Raw genomic sequence first — 19,417 nt, 5'->3', positions numbered from 1 at the left:
GGGTTTGGGATCCCTGAATTCCCAGCTCCAACAGGATTTAGGCTCCTCAGTTTCCAACCCCAACAAGCTTTGGGGTCCCCATCCCCAATTTCTGGCTCCAGGAGGCTTTAGAGTCCCAAATTCCCTGTGTCCCCCTTCCCCCCTCCACGGCTCCAACATCCCCTGGCACAAATATTTCCCTTTTCTTACCCAAAAAGACCCCAAACCCCCCCTTTCACCCCCAAACCTGTGGGAAGCGCAGCAGGAAATTCCCCTCCACGTCATTCCCACCCCGCCCCTCCCCAAAAGCACCAACCATCCGCTTCTTTTCCTTTTTATTTGTTAAACCACTAAAAATTCGTCGGGATGGGGGGGAGGGACCCCCATGAACCCCCCCCAAATGTACACAAGAGTTTAAGTTTCACCGGAATCGCTTCCCACTCCTGCGCTCGGCCCGGGAATGCCGGCGGGGGACACCTGAGTGGCGGGGGGGACACCTCGCTCACAGCACCAGCGGCTCCCGCGGGGTTTGGGGGGCAGGGATCGGAATGTGGGGTGAATCTCTCGTTAACGGCGCACAACATGCGTTTATCGGCCGCTCGCTGGGACCCCGGGAGCGGGGGAGGATGTAAACGTCGGGAGAACACCCCTGGGGGATGCTCCGGAGGGAGAAGGACATCAAGGCGCCATCCATCCCCGGTCTGGACATTTTTTGGGGATGGATGACAAAAAACATGCAAAGGGGACGTGGGAATCGATGCCGAAGCCTCGACCGCCTTCCCCGCGGCCACGCTTGGAGAGGGAATATTCCACAGCTCACTCAAGGTGCTCCTGAGGTTTGGGTTTGGGCTTTTTTGGGGGGAAAAAACTGCGTTTTGCTTTCGCTTAGGACAAATCGAATCGTTTTGGGATGAACGGCAGAGGTGGGATTCGACGAGGGATTTATTTACAGAGGTGGAAACGCCGCGGGTGAAGCAAACCCCTCCCCATCCCCACGCGGCTGGGATGGGATTTAAGGCTCCGACCGGCAAAAAGCTCAGTGGGAATGGAGGACAAAAAAAATTCGGGAAGAAGGGACCACGTCATGGCGCTGCCGGCGTGGGGAGGGTTCCCTGTTTTTAGGGTGCTGGAGGTTGTTGACCAAAACCTGGCAGAATCCGCCCCGTTTTCCCCCCCTTTGGAGGGGACAGGGAAGGAGGGGGGTTGTCCCAGAAGGACGCACAGGTTCAATCCCTTCGGATTTGGATTTAATCTTTGCGGAAGGAGGCACGTGCAAAGATGAGGCGAAGTCACTGCATCGAGGCTGCCCTCAGATTTACCAGTATCCATCCTTTTCCCTGGAAAACCCACCCTGTTCCCAGGCTCCGAGGGGCTGGTTCGGCCTTGAACAGGTTTGGGCCATCGAGTGGAATGAAACCTTTAAGTCTAGAAGGGAATTGGCAGCCAATTCTCTCAGTTTTAGGGGAATAACGGGATTCTCAGGGTACTTTTGCTGGTCAGCTGGGATCGGGGCTGATCCTGAAGCCTGATCCAGCAGGGCAGGGAGAGGAGGGATGCTAACAATCAAGATTTTTGGCATTATGACACAAAAAAAAAGTCCTTTCCTCCTCCTTTTGGTCCTGCCTGGAGGACAGGGACGAGAGCGGCAGGTGAGAGGCAAAATAAAAAGGCATCGTGTTTGTGTCGAGCAAAGGCTGGCAGCGCCGGGAGATTCTCAGTGGGATATTGCTGCTGTTTTCCTGATGGAGTCGAGCATGGAATTAATCAAGCTAACAGCCTCCTGCCTGCTGGAATTTGGGCTATTCCTATAAAACCACTTCTACTCACAACCCATGAGGAGTTTTGGAGAGACCAAGACTTGCAAACGCTTGGGAAATAAACCCACGAGGATCATCCTGGCTGGCAGAATTCCCTGGCCGCTCACCCCAAATCCTCGGGTCCTTCCCCGCCTGTAAACACGACTCGCTCGACTGGGGTCTTACTGGGAACTGTCGGGGCAGCGCTGGAGGGTTTGCTTGGACTTTTATTGGTTTCCTGCTCCCTAATTCACAGTTTGAATGCCTGCGTGTCGGGAAGAGGGCTCGGGAAGGAGGAAGAGCCGCGGGACAGAGGGGACGGGTGGCGGCGGCGGGCGGGGGCCGCATTATCTCTTTGCTCGCACAAAGTACAAGGCATTTGTTTTGGGGTAATATTTGACGTTTTGTTTCTTGTCCATGAGGCCACCGAATATGATCAGCTCCCCTCGGCCTTGCACCACCGTATGTAAACTGGTCTCGGGCGGCCCCACCACGGAGCTGCTGTTGAACACTTTCCACTTGACTCGTCCCTGCTCCTTGGTGTCCTTAATGTCCAGCACGTACATCTGCATGGGCTTGCAGTTCATGCTCTGGTACAGCGGCTTGCCCACGTTCAGCGACTGCGGCGGGTGGTGCCCGAGGCGCCGGGCGATGGGGGGCAGGGAGTGCCCCTCGCCCTGGGCAGCACCCGGCCGTGCCGAGCCCGGCTCGGCGCCCGGGGACCCCGGGGACGATGCCAGGGGAGGGCTCAGCGCGGCCGAGGCCGAGGCGGCCTTGGAGGAGAGGGCTTTGACGGCCTCGAGGCTGCGGCGCAGCGCGCCGGGGGACACGGCCCCGGGCAGGGCGGCGGCGGCGTGGGGCGGGGTGTGGATGCCGTTGGTGTGCTCCGGGGGGTTCCGTGTGCCCGCTGTCCTGCCCTCCGCGCCGTCCAGCTGGCACAGGAGGGACGTGGGCTTCTGCTCCCAGCTCAGCTCGACGGAGGCCAGGCGCAGATCCCTCTGCTCCGGCAGCGAGCCCCGGCGCGGCGCCAGGGCCAGCCCCACCTTGAGGTCGAATCCCTCGGCGGCCGAGGGGGTGCTGGGGGACAGGACCTGCACGGGGCTGTCCAGGGAGGCCCCGCCGGCTGGCGCCGCTCCGGGGGACACGGTGCCGCCGTTGAGCACCGGGGAGCTGTCCCCTCTGGCCGGGGACAGGCTGCCCTCCCGGGAGCCCGACGGCGTCTGCCTGCGGGGCCGCAGGGTGCCCCAGCGGCCGTTGACGCAGGGAGCCTCGTCCGTGTTCCTGACGGGAGACTGGGAGCGGTATTCCCGCGTCTCGGGCACCAGGGCGGGCGGTGTGGCGCTGATGGGAGAGGGGCGCGAGTTCAGGCTGGGGCTCAGCGGGGCTCTCCCGCTGGGAGCTTGGCTGAAGACCACGACGCACTGTCCCACCTGTGGAGAGAGCAGGGAACAGACGCCAGGATGACCCTTTGTGCTGGGGAGAAGCGGCGATGGAGCGTTTTGGGCAGGGAATAAAGAGGGAGGGGTGTCTGTGAGGGAACGGGGACCCCGCGGTGGCCGTACCCTGCACGCGGGATGGCACCACAGCTCCGGGGCTCCGTGGTCCTCGTTCTCCACCTTGAGCGGCTGCCACGTCCAGGGGTTGGCCTGCATGTGCAGCAGCCAGGCGTCTTTGAACAGCTGGGAAGGGAAGGGTGACAGATTCAGGAGTCTGGTCTGGGGTTCAGGAGCCCAGGCTGAGGTTCAGGAGCCCAGTTTGCTGCTGGGCTCATCCCATCAGGGCGATGGTGGGAGCGGTGCTTTGCTGCTGCAGACAGAGGATGCTGAGCCAGGTCAGGAGCTGACGGCCCATGAGTGACCACACCCCACTGTGGCTATGGATAAATCCCTTCGTTTCCATCTGGTGTCCCAGGGCAAAGTCAGGGCTCATCCTGATGAGCCTCAGTGAACCCAGAGAGCTGCTCAGAGAGCGCCTGGGGTGATTTTTATTAATTAAAGCAGCTCCAGCAACAGCTAAACAGCTTCTCTGGGAAACCTACCGGGTGGGCACCCAGATTTGAGGAATAAAATGCCACCAACGTGCAGAGTCCCCCCATCCCAAATCCAGCCCCCAGGTGACAGGGAGATGTCGGTGTCCCTGCTCCCCCAGGGTACTCACTGCATTGGGACCTCCGCAGCCTCCGAGGATTAAAATGGTCTCGTTGTCTATCACGATCTGGAGGGGACAAAGGAGAGTTTCAGCCCGGGAAAGATTTCTGGCCAGGCCTCCAAGGGCAGAGAGGGGCAGGTTCTCAGCTGCACGGGCGCTGCTGGGCTCCGTGTGCCCCGGGACGAGGAGTGGAGCTGGGATGGAGCCGGTTTTGCCGGGCCCGGGGCAGAGCGGGATGCAGGGCTCATCCCACTCCTTGTCCCAAACCAGTTCCTCTCACCGGGGAGAGCAATTGCCCTTCCCAAAGCACCAGGGACCCCACGCCCCTCTGCAGGGAGGGGGGAGGGGGAGGGTTTGTTTGGGAGAGCAGGTGCTGGCAGCAGCGTCTGATCAGTGCTGCTGGTGGGCGAGAGATCCCCGCGGGCTCCTTTCCCAGGGCATGGAAAGGCACGTTCCAGCACGGCCCACCCGAGCCCTGCTGGGTGCCCTGCTGGGACCAGCCACGCTCCGGGAATCACTGACCATCCTCCCAGATGGGGACACCTGCATCAGGCCAAGTGACAGCCACGAGCTCCCTGCCCTGGGCAGGCGCCGCCAGAGCCGTGCGTGGAGTGGGAGCAATCCCGAGTCCCTCGATCCCGGGATTGGGAGAGCGGAGCCATCAGCAGGGCCCGGAGCCAAACCAGGCTGTGCTGCCTCTCCATTGATCTGAGACGCCACGGGGGATGAGTGGGGTAAAACAGCAATTTGTTCATTAGAGCTCTGAGTCACTGGGGAGATAGGGAGTGTGCCCACAGCGAGAGGGAAGAGGGCCCGGCGGGAAGGGCTCCGCAGGTAGCTCGGGAAGGAACCTGTGCAGAGCTGCCTGCAGCTGCAGCGAGGCCGTGCCTGGTTTCTCTCTGGCTGAGCTCACCTGGGACTGGCCCCCACGCGGGTGAGGGCTGGGCCCGGAGATGCTGGGCTTGGACCAAGCCCACTGCTCCAGATCCAGCACCCAGACGTCGTTGCTCCTGCAGGGATGAGACAACACGGGCTGAGGATACAACCAGGGACGTGGAACTCGGGCTCAGGGCTGTTTTATGGCAGAATTGGGATTTTTGCAGGCTGGAACCTTGGGATTTGCTGCGAGAGGCGAAGGGTGTGCTAAGGCAGCGGGCAGACCCCAATATCTTGCAGAAAATTCCTCATGGGTGACCCCAAGACCATCCCAACCCCCTCCTGGCTCACAGGGGCACTTGCCAGACACCCTCACCCCAAACTTACATCTGCCGAGATCCAAGGGAGCCCCCAAAAACGATCATTTTGTCCTCGATGACACAGGAGGAGTGTCCTGCCATGGGAGGGGGGCCGTGGGTGGTCATGATGCAGTTCCACCTGGGAAAAGAGGCAGGAAGACATTCCCCAATGAAGGAAAACACTGGATGAAAGGCCAAACAAAAAACCCCAGTGGCCTGCGAAGTCCTCAAGAACACATCACAGGGGAAAACCACAGGGAAAACCTCCAAATATCCAAATAGCAATGAAACTAATTAGAAATCCCAATGTGCTAAACATTTTTAAGGCATGACCAAGTCCCATGGCCAAGTTGGGAACATCTCCCCTTCCAATTAAGTTTGCCTCGAATTCTTTCCAGGAGGTTTAATTACAGAGTTGTAACGACACTGCCCAGAGTGCACTGGATAATTGATACTTGGGAGGATGAAAAGTCCTCAGTGCAGGAGGAGCCGGAACCTTCTCTTTGATACAGCATTCTCCTTCTCACACACAAGATCAGTGAGAAAGCCAGGTCTAAAATCAGCCAAATGGTGTTTAAAGGGGAAAGGAAAATTCCTGCCAGCTCCGTGGACACTGCTGGATGCTCCAGGCCCGGAGCTGTAAAGGCAGAGGTTGAAATGATGGAGAAATCTGATTTATCACATCTCCCTGAGGGAGCCGAGTTTTGGATCACCACTAAAAACAAGACCTCCAGCACTTCAGGCTTCTCTCAGAAACACCTCAGTGCTCCCAGCCAAAGCGATTAGGCATTTAGAACACCCAGGTTTCCCACCTGGATGGGGATGCTCAGGCAGTCTGGAATATTTAGGTACAAGTCCAGAGCGTTATGGAAGCAACCAGCACCCACGAGGTGCTTGGCAGCACCCTGTCCTCAGCCCTGCTGCGCTTGCGTGCCTTTTTTTGTTTCAGAAAGAGCATTACAGACACACCTGGGAAACCAGGACCACGCACAGCTTCCCAGGCATTCCTCCAGCTGCATTCCAGAGCCATTTTTCCAGGATCAAAGCCTGCTCTTACCAGTTTTTGGAGGGGGAGTAGGTGTGGATCTCATCGAAGAACCTCTCGGGCTGGTGCAGGGGGTAAGGGCTCGGCCGGGTCCACCCCCCAAAAAGCACCAGCAAGTCCTTGTAGACCACCAGAGTGGCCCCAGCCTTGGGAGAGGGGTAGGAACCTGGCAGGGAGGGAGGAAAAGTTAAGAAAACCACGTTTGAACACAGGCCCCCAACTGCGCATCGTCTCTTCCCGAAGTGTCACAACGCGGAGACTCCACCTTTCCAAAAAAAAAATGAAAACAACGGGGAAAAAAAAAAAAGAAAAAAAAATTAGAGCAAAATTCGAGCTGGGAGCCTGGGAAGAAAACTCCTGCCAATTTGTGTCATGGTAATTAGTAGGAGCCTGAAAGCACATCTCAAACACAGCACAACATCTGTCACTCACTGGCAGGAAATTGCCGGTTTTCCAGCGTATCACTCCAAATTACTGCTTCAGCGCCGAATAAAAGCAATAATTACCTCCAAATACCTTGGAACGTCTCTCCCCAAGGAAGGAGGGAGAAGGGAGACAATCCCAAGGCACCCGGAGTGGCTCGTGGAAGATGTATTGGGTGCTCACACTGAACCCCGGGTTTGAGGAGGAAGCCCTGAGCGCTCTGGGTGTGAATGAAGTCATTCCTCGAGTCTGCAGGATGCAGAGCTGCTCTAAAAATCATGGAAAACCTTTTTGTGTGGCTTGTTTGAGCTTCAAAAGGCTCTGCAGGGGCCAGGGGGCTCCTCAGCAGGACCTGCACAAGGACAATGTGACCTCCTGGGCTCGGTGCCATTGGGATTTGCTGTGCTCCGACTATTCTGTGTATCCCAAGGGTTTTCCTGAGCTCACCTCTCAACCTCCTGCTGCTCCTGTGGCCCCTGGACACCACATCCCAGAGCAGCTGTGGCTGCTCCATCCCTGACAGTGTCCAAGGCCAGGCTGGACGGGGCTTGGAGCACCCAGGGATAGTGGGAGGTGTCCCTACCCACGGAAGGAGGTTGGAATGAGATGAGCTTTAAGGTCTTTTAAGATCCTCCCAGCCCAAACCATTCTGGGATTCTGTGATTCCTGTGGAGGATGTCCCTGTCCGTGGAAGGAGGTTGGAATGCGATGAGCTCTAAGGTCCTCCCAGCCCAAACCATTCTGAGATTTTATGGTTCTTAACCAGCTCGGAGCAGGAGCAGCCCCAACGCCAGAAAGCCCTTGGCAGGAGCAACCATCAGAGGATTCGATCCCTGTGAATTTATGCCGGGAAATCGGCCACGATCCACTGCAAAATTCCAATCCCTGCCTGTCCCAGGAGCCAGAGGTGCTGTGTCACCACCCTGCTGATGTGCGAGGTGTTGAGCTGCTTCCCAGGAACAGCTAAAGCCTCTCCAGCCCGGCTGACTCCGAGCATCCTCCTTCCCACAGCGGTCACCAGCGCCCGGCACATTCCTGCACCTCGGCAGTCACTCTTTCCAAACAATCCTGAAATCTCCATCCCAGCCCCACGGCTCCGTGCCCGGCTCTGGGAACGGGGCAGCTCAAGGGCACGGCTCACACGTGCCCACGGCGGCACCGTCACCTCTCCGAAACAGCCGATGCTCCGCGCTGGCCTCTGTCCCCTCCCCTGTCCCAGCAGGACTCGGAGACACATTTTTAGCAGGGAATGACACCCAGAACAGACTATTTTTAAAAGAAACCAGAGCAGCTATTTTCGGACGTTGCAGCTGAGGGAAGCAATTGCATCGCGATGGGCTCCAGGTGCTGGGAGGGAAGAGCCCAGCAAAAAGCAGCCCCTGGCCTGATGCAGAGATGGCCATGGTGTCCCTGAGCCCTTCCCCAGAGACAGAGCGTTCTGCTGCCCTCAGCCACATGGAGGTGAGGGAAAAATGGGAATACAGCTCTGCAGGAAGCACTTAATGCAGGGCCACGTGTGGCCAGAGCTGCACCAAGGTCTCTGTGAGGACGAGATGCCGGCGAGGGTCACATTTGGTTACTCCTTGTTCCTGAATTCCAGTTTTCCTGGCTCATTCCATGTGTGCAATTCATTAACCCACACCAGCAAGTTTCCAGCCTAAATAATTCCCTGGCAGTGCAGAAAGTTTTTCTCCTGAGCCTGGCATCACAACGAAACATTTATACCCGAGCTGGTGAATCCCAGCCGGGTGATCCCGCCAGGGATGCCACAAGGTGCTGGGGTTAAATTGGGCTATTTTTAAACAAAAAGGGGTAGCTAGAGTTGTTCCAGGATGGAAAAACGTTGGCACCTTGCTCAGGAAGGTCTGGGATGGAGCAGTGAGGAAAGGCACCCTCCCACTGCTGTAACCTGAAGGTCAGCCCCGGCCTCAGCCACGGAGACAATTCCCAAGTGAGTCAGAGCCGTGCAAACAGCCCAGGGCAGAGGCCAGCCCCGGTTTTTCAGGAAGCTTTGCCTGTTATTGGACATTGTACGGATGTAAATGAGCCGGGTTTCACTCTGCAGTGCAGGACAACTCTGCATTTTACAAGTCAAAGAAGTGCTGGCCTCTCAAAGCCCCTTCCCGCCGCAAAACTGGGATATCTGTGGATGAGATGCACCACAAGCATCTCCAGGATCTGGTGCTGGAGCAGGAACACGTGGAAATCTGGAGAATTAATGCTGTTTATGCCTAAAGCAGGGGAGAGCTGCTGGGTGCTGCGGTCCTCGGGAAGGGCAGGAACATCCCGAGGGAGCCGCCGGAATGGGGAAGGCACCGGCAGCTTTGTGACTTCAGGACTCAGGCATGCGGAGGAGCCCGGGACAGAGGGACATCAAAGGGATGCGCTGGGGCCCTGCGAGGAGGACCTGCTCAAAGTCCGAGCCCTCTGGAGGATGTGGGAGGTGGGAGCGGCCCTTCAAAGGCTCCCAGGAACACACGGGATCCTCTCCGGGATCGCACATGGGTCGGGCTGAGGAGCCATCAGAACCTCGTTAATTAACTGCACTGGTTCCCACTGGTCCCGGTGGGCACCCGGCTGCGTTTCCGAGCTCCCCGCCCCGCTGACACCACCCAGCCCAACATCCAGGTTATCCTTTCTCAGGGATAAAGGCTCCAGCGGGCCGAGGGTGTAGCACAATTAACTCCTCCTGAGCACAGCAGGCCCCATCCCTGCACAGCTGATGCTGTTCTTTCAGCCGGCATGAGGAGCTGGGCTGAGCTATTTTCTTCCCAGCTGATGGATTTTCCTGGCTTGCAAAGCCGAAAAACCAACCAACCAAAGATCTCCGGCTTCCACGGATGTTTGGAAAAGAGATGCCAGCCTCTGATCGCTCCCGACACGAGCTCTGGGTGCTTTATCTGGGGCGGATCTGCCCTTATAAGCAGTTTTTTTTAAAGCCCAGTTATCCAGCCCTGTAAAGCCACCGGAGCCGCACGCGCGGAGATTAACGGGAACAAAGGAAAAAGCCTGGCTGGAAGGGCATGTGGGACACAGAGTGCCAGACCCGCCTTTTACTCGGGGAGGTGCAGCCCCCAGAGACTCCAAAAAAAAAAGCTGGAGTGGGGAACAGAAATGGTCCCCCTGTGGTTACCAGCCGGGATTGCCCCGTGGAAGGATTGGTTCAGGTCAATGGGGTTTGGGGGAATATTCTGCAGGAGGGGCCAGAGCGGGGCCAAGGGTTGGGACTGACCTGGGGGGAAGGGAAGCAACGGGAAGAGTTGTGTCAAGGGGAAAAATACTGAGGAGTTTTAATTCTGGAGATGGATGAGATGAGAGCTGCGACCACGAGCTGTTTTTGCTGGGTCTGGTGCATTCCTCAGGGAGCCGATGGCCACCATCATGGCCGATCGGATTTCCACGGAACACCCGGATAACCAAGGCCAAGTGTCCAATTTCAAAGCTGAGAAATTAAAGGGAGCTGCTCTAGCACCCCATGGATTTCAAGGTGCGAAGGAATTCAAGCTCCCAGGTTCAAAAGCCACCTGCAATCTGCACTCCAAAGGTACAGGAAACCATCCCTGGGAAGGGCTCGGGGCTGTCCTTTCACAGGAATCCTGGAATGGTGTGGGTTGGAAGGACCATAAAGCTCATCCCATTCCACCCCCTGCCCTGGGCAGGGACACCTTCCACTGTCCCAGGCTGCTCCAAGCCCTGCCCAGCCTGGCCTTGGACAATTCTTTCCAAGGCAGGATGGTGCCTGTTTTGCACGCTGAGTTGTTCCAAATCAGATCCAGCCCTGCCCACCAGGAGTTTTGTGTTTCCATGCTCAGGCAGCAGCAGAGCTGCATCCAGGGGCTGGTTTTTAGTCCAGCTTTTAGTCCGGACCTGGATTTTCAAATCCCAGTTTCCAACCCAGAACCCTCATCCACCCCGGCACCATCATCCACGCCAGTTGAGGGATCCCTGACTACATCCCACCTCACAGAGCTCCATCCCAAACTTGTGTGACAGCGTGAAATCCCCAAATCTTTCCCCTTCAACCGGAAGCAAAACCGCAGAAGGAAAAAAATAACAAATCCCTCTGCTTCCCAGGCCAGCCGGGATTTTTCCACGGCAGTCAGCAGATTCATCCAAATCCCCGCCAGGTTTCCCAAAGGGAAGAGGACAGGCTGCTGAGCAGCAGTCCAGAGGCCGGAGGAGGACGAGCATCCCAGCAATCCCAGCACTAACACTGGGTTTGGGAGATGCCAAAGGAGAACTCCCGTGGGAAGAGCAGACGTCCCCTCGGCCTGCTGCACGCCAAAGTCAAACCCAACACTGAGGACTCTGCTCAGCTGCCTTGGATCCAGCATCTGACGTTCATCTGTTTTTATTCCCAAAACGTCTAAAACAGAGCACTGGGATTACGAACATGTTCTAGATCAGTTCTGACCGGGCCTGCCTAAACCTTAGAGCCTTTCAAAGCCACAGAAGTATCATCTTCCCTTACCAAAACCACAGGCAATTTAGTGTTCCCTTCCAGAAAAACCCCAAATTCCATGCTGGGAAGCAGACAGGAATTCAGCCTCACAGGAGTTTTAAGGAAAAACTGAACAAGATCCGATTTGTCTCCTCTGCAGGCACAAATAACCTCTCGGGAGGGCGGGGGGGGGAATATCCCGAGTTTATTTTGGGGGGCACGTCAGCAACCCCCCGACAGTGACACGCAGACAGAATTCCCACCGCGCTCCCAGTGTGGGATTTCCACCCTGCAGTGACTGGGGACTGTGGTACAAGCCCGGTCAAACCCCGGTGTGGAAGCGAAGCTTTGGTTTCTCGCAATCTCTGGGCGGTGGAGCAGAACCCCGGGGAGGCTCAGTCACCTCTGTGCTTTTGCAAGGTCCCCGTGGGTATTTTTTTAACCCCGGCGTTTCTGAAGCGCTGCCGCTCCGATAAAGCCGTGGAAAAGGAGAGGCAGTGCCCTCTGAACCCTGCGCAACTGGATTTACTGAGTCACTCTGTGCTAATGCCTGGCAAAAATGTCCTTATGCAGCAATTGAGCAAACAGTCCCGAGATAACCGCGCCAGAACGCTCCGGGCTCGGCCTCTTATCTGCCAACAGCCGCGAACGGGGATCGCCGTGATTCCCGCCGCAATTCCCGCACCTCCACGCTGCAGGAGAGGCTTTATTGGGATACACCCTGTGCCCTCCTCCCCGGCAGCATCGCCCCGAGGTGCCGGGTGCTCCGCGGGGTGAGGTCACGCTTCGCAATCATCCTTTGGGAAAGGCGGATTTGGCCCTGCACCGAGGTGCTGCTCTTGCACAAGCCTCCGTTCCCTCTCTCCGTGGGCGGAATCCCAATGATCCACCTCTCCCTGCTTCCATGCTCGTGTTTCTATTCCCCCTGCAGTGACACTGCCCCACAGACTTCTCCAAATCACACTCCTCCACAGACACCTCCCCAAATCAGCCCCGGCGCAATTAAAGAGCTCAGCGCTCCCAGATAAAGGGATGAGCAGCTCCTGCCGCTTGTCTTCCCTCCAGGAGGTGAGGGAAGGGATGGGAATTGCTGGATCGGGCTCCCCAGCGCCCTGAGGAGCGGGTAATTGCAGGGCAGGGATGAGGCCGGTGTGGGATAGCGGGGATGCGTCCCAGCCCTGCTGAGCTCCGCACTTTTCGCTCCCGGATCGTTTCCCGCAGCGCGAGGGAGGCGGCGGCGGCCGCCCCGACGTCGGAGAATCCCAAAATGAGTGGTGTTCCAGGAAATGGCTGCTGTGTAATTCGGTGAGGTTACAGCTACCACGGGGCTCCAAACCTCAACTATCCTCTAAAGAGCACCCTGCGGGCACAGCCAGAGAATCCCAGAATGGTTTGGGATGGAAGGGACCTGAAAGCTCATCCCATTCCACCCCCTGCCATGGCAGGGACACCTTCCACTGTCCCAGGTTGCTCCAAGCCCTGTCCAGCCTGGCCTTGGACACTTCCAGGGATGGGGAATCCACAACAACTCCTGGATGCAGTCAGAGGGAGGAAGTGCAAAAAGCCTGGGAAGAGCCAGGGCTTCGCTCCTCCCAATGTTTGCTGCAAGGACAGCAGTTATTTACTGAAACCCCAGCACCTTCCTGCTGAAATTCCCAGCGCAGGGAGGGATATTCAGTCCAGCTCTTCGCACTCCCCTCCCTCACTGTCTCCCCCTTTATTCCCATTTTCAATCCATCGGTTCCTGAACTTCGCTCCCTCCTCGCCAGGGAAGCACTTTTCTCCCTCATTCCAGTAATTCCAGCCCTGAACGCCAAACTCACTGAATATTTCATGTTCAGGAATCCAAAACCACCTTTGGAGTGCAGACAAGCATGAGCCAGTGCTCTGTCATTCCGCGTGCCTGCCCCGTTCTGCGAGAGCTTTGCAGCAGATGCTTGGGGAAAAGATTAAAATCGGGCTATGGAGCACCAGGATTTGGAGAGGCTTGGAAGGCACATTGTGCTCGGTATGGATTACACTGCCCAGGGAATGCTGCCTGCTCAATCCCGAGTATTACACACGCAATCCTGCTGGATTGAGTCCTCAAGGCAAAGGCTGGGCTGTCTTGGAAGGAGCTCTTGCCGATAGATGTCAGCACAGCCTGCCCGAAACTCCCAGCAGGATCTTTCCGAAGGAAAAGCAGGACTCGTCCTTTCCTTCCCAGCTGACAGTGTAGCCAAGGGATAGCGGGGTTTTATCCCACAGACCCCACAATGGACAGGGAGGTACCTGCCCAGGAGGGAGGGTGCTGTCAGAGACCCAGGAAAATGGAATAATTGGATATGAAACGATCTGGGAGTTTGTGTCCAGGGAAACCATCACCCCTGGGTGCCTCCCACGCCTCGGGACAACGGCACTGGCCCCGGGAAGGAGGGATCAGCTCCCTCTGGGGTGCAACGCATTCATGAGATGTGAGACACCACCAGTGTCAACAACCCTGTGTGTGGCTCCGGGGTTTTGAGCCTTTTCCTGAAAAGGAAATAAATTGGACATGCTTTGTCTGAGCCACAGTTTGCAAATTCCTCGGCTCCAACCAAACTCGGATGAGCGAGAAATTAAACTGTCTGCAGTGCTGGGAAATCAAATGTCAGGAAAAAGGGGAAAAAAATCCTGACAGAAAAAAAACCCCCTCTTGGAAAATGCAGCCTAACTTCTGCCTGGGTTAAAGGGATGACAGAGCTCCACTCTGGGATCATTGAAATGCAAATTGTTCTCCAAGGTGGAGGCGGGAGTACCAGGTACTACTACTACTACTACTACTACTACTACTGGTACCTGCTGGTACTACTAGGAGGGATTTCCATTCAACCCTGGAAGTTTCCAAGGCTAGGTTGGACAGGGCTTGGAGCAACCTGGGATAGTGGAAGGTGTCCCTGCCCGTAGAAGAAGGCGAGTCCCCAAGCCTGTACTGAGGGAAGAGGGAAGCCAGATCACCACTGAAACGCCCACTTCCCTTCGAGCCGCTCTTCTCCCAGCCTCCTCAGCTTTTCCCTCTTTACTCCCTTCCCACATGGCTCCTACCACATCTCGAGGCAGGACAGGAGGGCACCCGAAGGGTCAGGGATCATTGCCCGGGGGAGTGTCACAGCCGGCCGGCCGCTGCCTCCCTGCCCTGCTGACTGAGGCACCTGAGCCCCCGCTCCGAGGAGCCCCTTTCCCACCGCAGGGAAGGTTCTTCCCCCACGTTTTGCCCATGGGTAAAAATTCACTGAACTTCCAAGTCCTGCAGGGAGCAGGGAATAGGAGAGGGGAAGTGCTTTGGCCTGCTGGGGTAAAACCCCTTTGCCAGCCTGAGCCAGCCCCAGGTCCTGGGCACATTCCCACCTCCCTGGGCGGGTAATCCATGGCTTCTCCAAAGCCACTCCTGGCTGCCTCCGGCACCGCATTCCTGGGAGGCAGCGCACCCCGAGGACCAGGCACACCTTACTCTACTTGCTGAACTGACTCTGCCCCCCACCCTCCAGCTCCAGTGGAAAGAAGTGACTCCGTGACTTTGTGACCTTGTTGGATATCAGGAGCCCCTGGAAAAGCTGTGGGAACACAGCACTGATAAGGATAAGCTGCTGCCAGCTGGAGGGAGGGGCAGGATGCAGCCAGGTAGGGTCAGGGGGAGGGAAGAATGTGGGAAGCGAGGTCACTTCAGCTGTGGGATTCAGGAATGGGAGGCACAGGAACGTTTTTCCCCAGCAGTGGCCATCCACACCCGTTTCCCACCCCACTGACCAGTCCATGTGTCGGGAGTAAAGCCCTTCACCCCACCAGGCTCTCCAGGCAGGTGCCTTTATTTGCAGGGAGCAGATTCCCAGGCAGGAAGTGTCCAGGAGCCACATAGACCCCCGGGAAGAAGAGAGGGATCTTTTGGCTTTTGCTGCCTGGTTCAGTGAAGGCACTCGTGGGATAAATCCCTGCACCCGGCAGATCCGCTCAGTTTGCACCTGGTTTTTGTGCCTGTGTGTCCCTGCACTGATCCGTGCCTGCAGGGTGGCCATCCATGGAATGTGCTTTGGATCCAGACAACAAAAAGCTTCCCGAGGTTCAACACGGCCAGAAAGGCCACGAGCTGCTGGAGGAGGACAGAGCCTGGCAAATCCAAGGGAGGGGAGGTGTGTGCTGTAAACCTAAACCCATGGATTAATCTCCTGGAGACCATCAGTGCCTTCCCAACCAGGCGGCAGCTGACGCAAAAAAAGAAAAATTAAAAAAAGCTTTCACTCGATTTGGGTTGATTTTTCATCTCTTGCCCTTGAGATATTTCCTACTGAACACCACAAGTTCCATTAGAGACGTCTGCAAAACCACCCAGGCAAAGCGAGGAACAAATGAGCGCCGGGGCTGCCTCACTCAGATGGATCCAGGGGCTGGGAACCGCCCTGCTCCCACCTCGGAGCTGCCAATCCACCCTCTGCAAGGGCAGCAATGAAGTCCAAACTCTGTATCCAGGGATATTGCTGGAGGGTTTGTCTGTCAAAGGCTTGGCAGGAGTGGTCACTCACCTCCTCGTAAAGCTGGGAGCCCAAAATGGAGGAATCAATAAATTTATCAAAAATCAATATACTGATACTGGAGAAAGCAATTCCAAGCAACCTGTGCTGGGACAGCCTCCGTCCCAGAGGGTGGCATGGGACAAAGCCCAGAAAGTCCTTGTTCCAGAAGGGCAGAAATGAGGGGCGGGTAAGGAAGAAATGAGGGGTGTGATAAGGAGGAAACGGGGTGTGTGATAAGAAAGAAATCAGGTGCAGGATAAGGAAGCTCCAGGCAGGGGACTCACAGGATCAAAGCTGAGCTTCCAACGGGGTCAAGTCACTCCGAGCTGGAGGACGCAAAGAGCCTTTGGATGGTGGAGGGAAAGCCACGGATTATTTGAGGGTGAAGTGGAATGTTTCAGCTCTGCAGAGGCAGGAACAGGCCCTGCTGCTACCAAACTCAAAGAGCAATGAGGAAAAAACCACCCAGATTAGGAACAGAGCTGGAAAAAGCCTTCCCCTCTTCCAGGCTCACCGCTCACAGCACGAGGGATTTCCATCTATCCCATTAACCTGCTCCACTTTGGAGGCTCAGGCACTCAGTCATAATTAGAGATGTTCTTCCGTGCCAGGAATCAGCTTTTGGCTCCTCTGGGTTCCCGGGAGGCCAACAGCAACCACACAGCCTCAGTGGGCTCAAGGTGATCCCAAGTTTTTAATAAACTGAGGTTTGCTTTCAATCAGGGGGCCGTCGGCGAGGCCAGAGGCACAGGGGGACACCAAGGGAATTCTGCAGCCAGAATTTTGGTCAGGTCAGGATTTTGGGGCATTTTAATGCCCAAAGCAAGGCTGTGCCCAGGATCCCTGTGAGGGAAGTGACTGCAAGGGGAACAGAGCTGCAGTTTGGGGTCAGGGCAGAGCGTCTCAGTGACTGCTCTTCAGGAAAAAGAATCCCAGAATCCCCGAGGCTGGAAAAGCCCTCCCAGACCATCGAGTGCACCCTGTGCCCGATGCCCACCTTGTCCCCAGCCCAGAGCACTGAGTGCCACGTCCAGGCCTTCCTTGGACATCTCCAGGGATGGGCACTCCAGACCTCCCTGGGCAGCCCCTTCCACGAGGAAATTCCTCCTGGCCTCCACCCTGAGCCTCCCCTGGCCCAGCCTGAGGCCATTCCCTCTCCTCCTGTCCCTGTTCCCTGGGAGCAGAGCCCGACCCCCCCGGCTGCCCCCTCCTGTCAGGGACTTGTGCAGAGCCACAACGTCCCCCCTGAGCCTCCTTTGCTCCAGCCTGAGCCCCTTTCCCAGCTCCCTCAGCTGCTCCTGGGGTTCCAGCCCCTTCCCAGCTCCGTTCCCTGCCCTGGACTCGCTCCAGCCGCTCCAGGGCCCTCCTGAGTTGAGGGTCCCAGGACTGGACAGAGCTGATGCAAAACACAACCATGAACTGAACGAGGTGCACAATCCTCAGTCACAGAGGGTTTAAAGCCACACATGAGGAGCTTCCCACTATTCCCACACCTCTGTTTACTCCTCGGATTCCCACCGAGCCCTTGCACAGCCCTGCTCCTGTCCCAGTGGGATTCGCTCCCTGAGTGCTGGTGCTGCTCTGTGGCTGTGGAGGGCTGGATCCTGTGGGGTCCTGTGGGATCCAGCACTATTTCCCCTCCTTGGGAAGCCCACTCAGTCCTTCCCTGTGTCTCCTTCAGCTCCACAGAGATCCCAGCCAAGGAATTCACTCCAGAGCGGGAGCAGCACTGTGAAACTCCACGGACTGTTTGGAGAATTGTTTTGAAAACTCGCCACTCTTTTCTAGAAGGGGCAGATGAAAACAAGGCTGAGCTTTTTAGCTCGGGGCAAGGTTTTTGCACAGCTCTGTCAAGGCCAAACCTCTCTGCTCCACGAGCGACGGGGCGGTTTCTCCACCAGCACCACATCTGACACCAGGAGTCTCTCCCGAGCCTCTCCTGCCTCCTTCGGGCTGTTGCTTTTGTTGACACAACACCATCAAAGGCACCTTCCCCTCAGCTCCCGAAGGGAAACCTGATCCTGCAACTGCGGCAGCGCCCACTCACAGCAGCAGGGGGCTGGGGAGGAGCTGAGCCAAGAGGAGCACTGGCAGAGGGGTTTCAGTGCGCCGGGCTGAGGCCACCCAGGAGGTTCAGGTACAAACCTCGGGCGGGAGGGCTCTGCTCATGCCCAGGCGGGGGCAGGAGGGAGGAACAGCCACGTCCCGACACCGTGGGGACAGAGAGGAGCAAAGCATCACACCAAGGAGTTTTGCCTCCGAGCCTGATCCCGAAATCCTGAGGAAGATGAGAAGCTTTCCCATCTCCCCAGCGTGACTGCAGGGAGAGAAGGCCCGGAGAGAAGCCCTGGGGAGGTGTCCCTGCCGGGGGAAGGGTGGCCCCGGGCAGCAGCACCAGGAGCCTCCTCCCAGCAGCAGGAAAAGCGGAGCCCCGAGGCTCCTGAACTCCTCCGAGATCAGAGAGGGATATCCCGGCCTGGCAGTGGGAAACACACCGGGACACGGGAGGGATGGGGCTCCTTCCAGCCTCCTGCCTGGCCAGGCAGCTGCAGGGCAGCAAAGGGGGGGATGACAACACAGACACAAGAGGAGGATGTGCAGATCCTGCAGGACTTCAGCAGGAATTCCTCTCCCTGGTCTTTCCAGCACCACTCCCGACTTCATAAGCACAACAGGCTCAGTTTAAAAGGGAAAAGCTGTTCAGCTCTGTGCCATGAGCCCCTGGGAGAGCAAAGCTCCTGGCCTTTTGTCTCTCTAATTCAAAAAGGCATTTCCTGGTGTGGTTCTGGCTGAGAGAGGCCGGGTGCAGGACTCTGAGGAACTGGAACCAACAAATCCAGGCAGGGACAGAGCCTGCAGAGAGAAGAGCCTGAAAGGGCCCGGGCAGGACAGCCGGACACTGCCTGGGGACGGACACGCTGCCGGCTCTGCCTGGGGATGATCCCTGCAGGGAGACACGGACAGGAGGCTCTGACGGTGCAACGGGGCCTGGGGCTTCTCCCAGAGCCCTCCAGCAGCTTCCCGTGCACCGGGATGGATGGGATCTCACCAGGAGTGTTTCACAGACTGCACGGACACAGGACAAACCTTCCCTGCCAGCAGGGCAGCGGATCTGGGGAGGAATCCCGGCTCAGCCGAGTCCAGGCATCAGCAAAGGCCTCACCACAAACCCGTGCAGCTCCCACTGCACCGAGTCATGGAATCATGGAATGGTTTGAGATGGAAGGGACCTTAAAGCCCATCCAGTGCCACCCCTGCCATCGGCAGGGACACCTTCCACTGTCCCAGGCTGCTCCAAGCCCCATCCAGCCTGGCCTGGGACACTTCCAACCTGTGCCAGGGGCCTCCCCCCCTCACAGGGAACAATTCCTTCCCAAAATCCCATCTGACCCTGCCCTCTGGCATTCCAGGCCCTTGTCCAAAGTCCATCTCCAGCATTCTTGGAGCCTCTCCAGGTACTGAAAGTCCTGGGACTCTCTGTTTCCAATGGGATTTGGTTTCTTTCCTGGCTGTTCAGCCCATTTTTGGGGAGCACCAGGGACTATCACCACTGAAACCAGCGTGCTCCAGCTGGACTCACAGCAGTGAGTGGGGCCTCACCCTGGCCTCCAGCTGGATAAACAGATTCCAGCATGAACCAGCCCCAGTCCTCCACACCGGGGTCCCCTGTGCAGAGATGGGCTCAAATTCCAGCAGCTGCCCAGGTTAACTGAGCAACTGAGGGCGAGGAAAGCACCCACCTTGCAGGGACCACCTCCCCTGGGACAGCACCGCAGCGTCCCACGCATGGCGCTGGAAATTATCCCGCTCCTGCTCCAGCAGGT

At 57.3% G+C, this 19,417-nt stretch overlaps 1 protein-coding gene across 1 annotated transcript in view; it reads right to left on the bottom strand.

Annotated features, from left to right (window-relative positions):
- Window positions 1–336: 336 nt before the first annotated feature.
- Window positions 337–19,417, bottom strand: part of FBXO42 (F-box protein 42) — a 45,573-nt gene continuing 26,492 nt past the window's right edge. Inside the window, exons 5-10 of the mRNA XM_082295656.1 lie at window positions 6,216–6,369; window positions 5,187–5,297; window positions 4,837–4,933; window positions 3,933–3,989; window positions 3,338–3,454; window positions 337–3,205 (exon numbers count right to left, since the gene is read on the bottom strand). Of these exons, the coding sequence (XP_082151782.1) occupies window positions 2,123–3,205; window positions 3,338–3,454; window positions 3,933–3,989; window positions 4,837–4,933; window positions 5,187–5,297; window positions 6,216–6,369 (1,619 nt within the window). The 3' untranslated portion in view covers window positions 337–2,122. The remainder of the gene's footprint in view (window positions 3,206–3,337; window positions 3,455–3,932; window positions 3,990–4,836; window positions 4,934–5,186; window positions 5,298–6,215; window positions 6,370–19,417) is intronic.

Source organism: Coloeus monedula (assembly GCF_965178545.1).
Source record: "Coloeus monedula genome assembly, chromosome: 22".
Lineage (NCBI taxonomy): Eukaryota > Metazoa > Chordata > Aves > Passeriformes > Corvidae > Coloeus > Coloeus monedula.
This window is presented reverse-complemented; position numbering and strand designations above follow the sequence as displayed.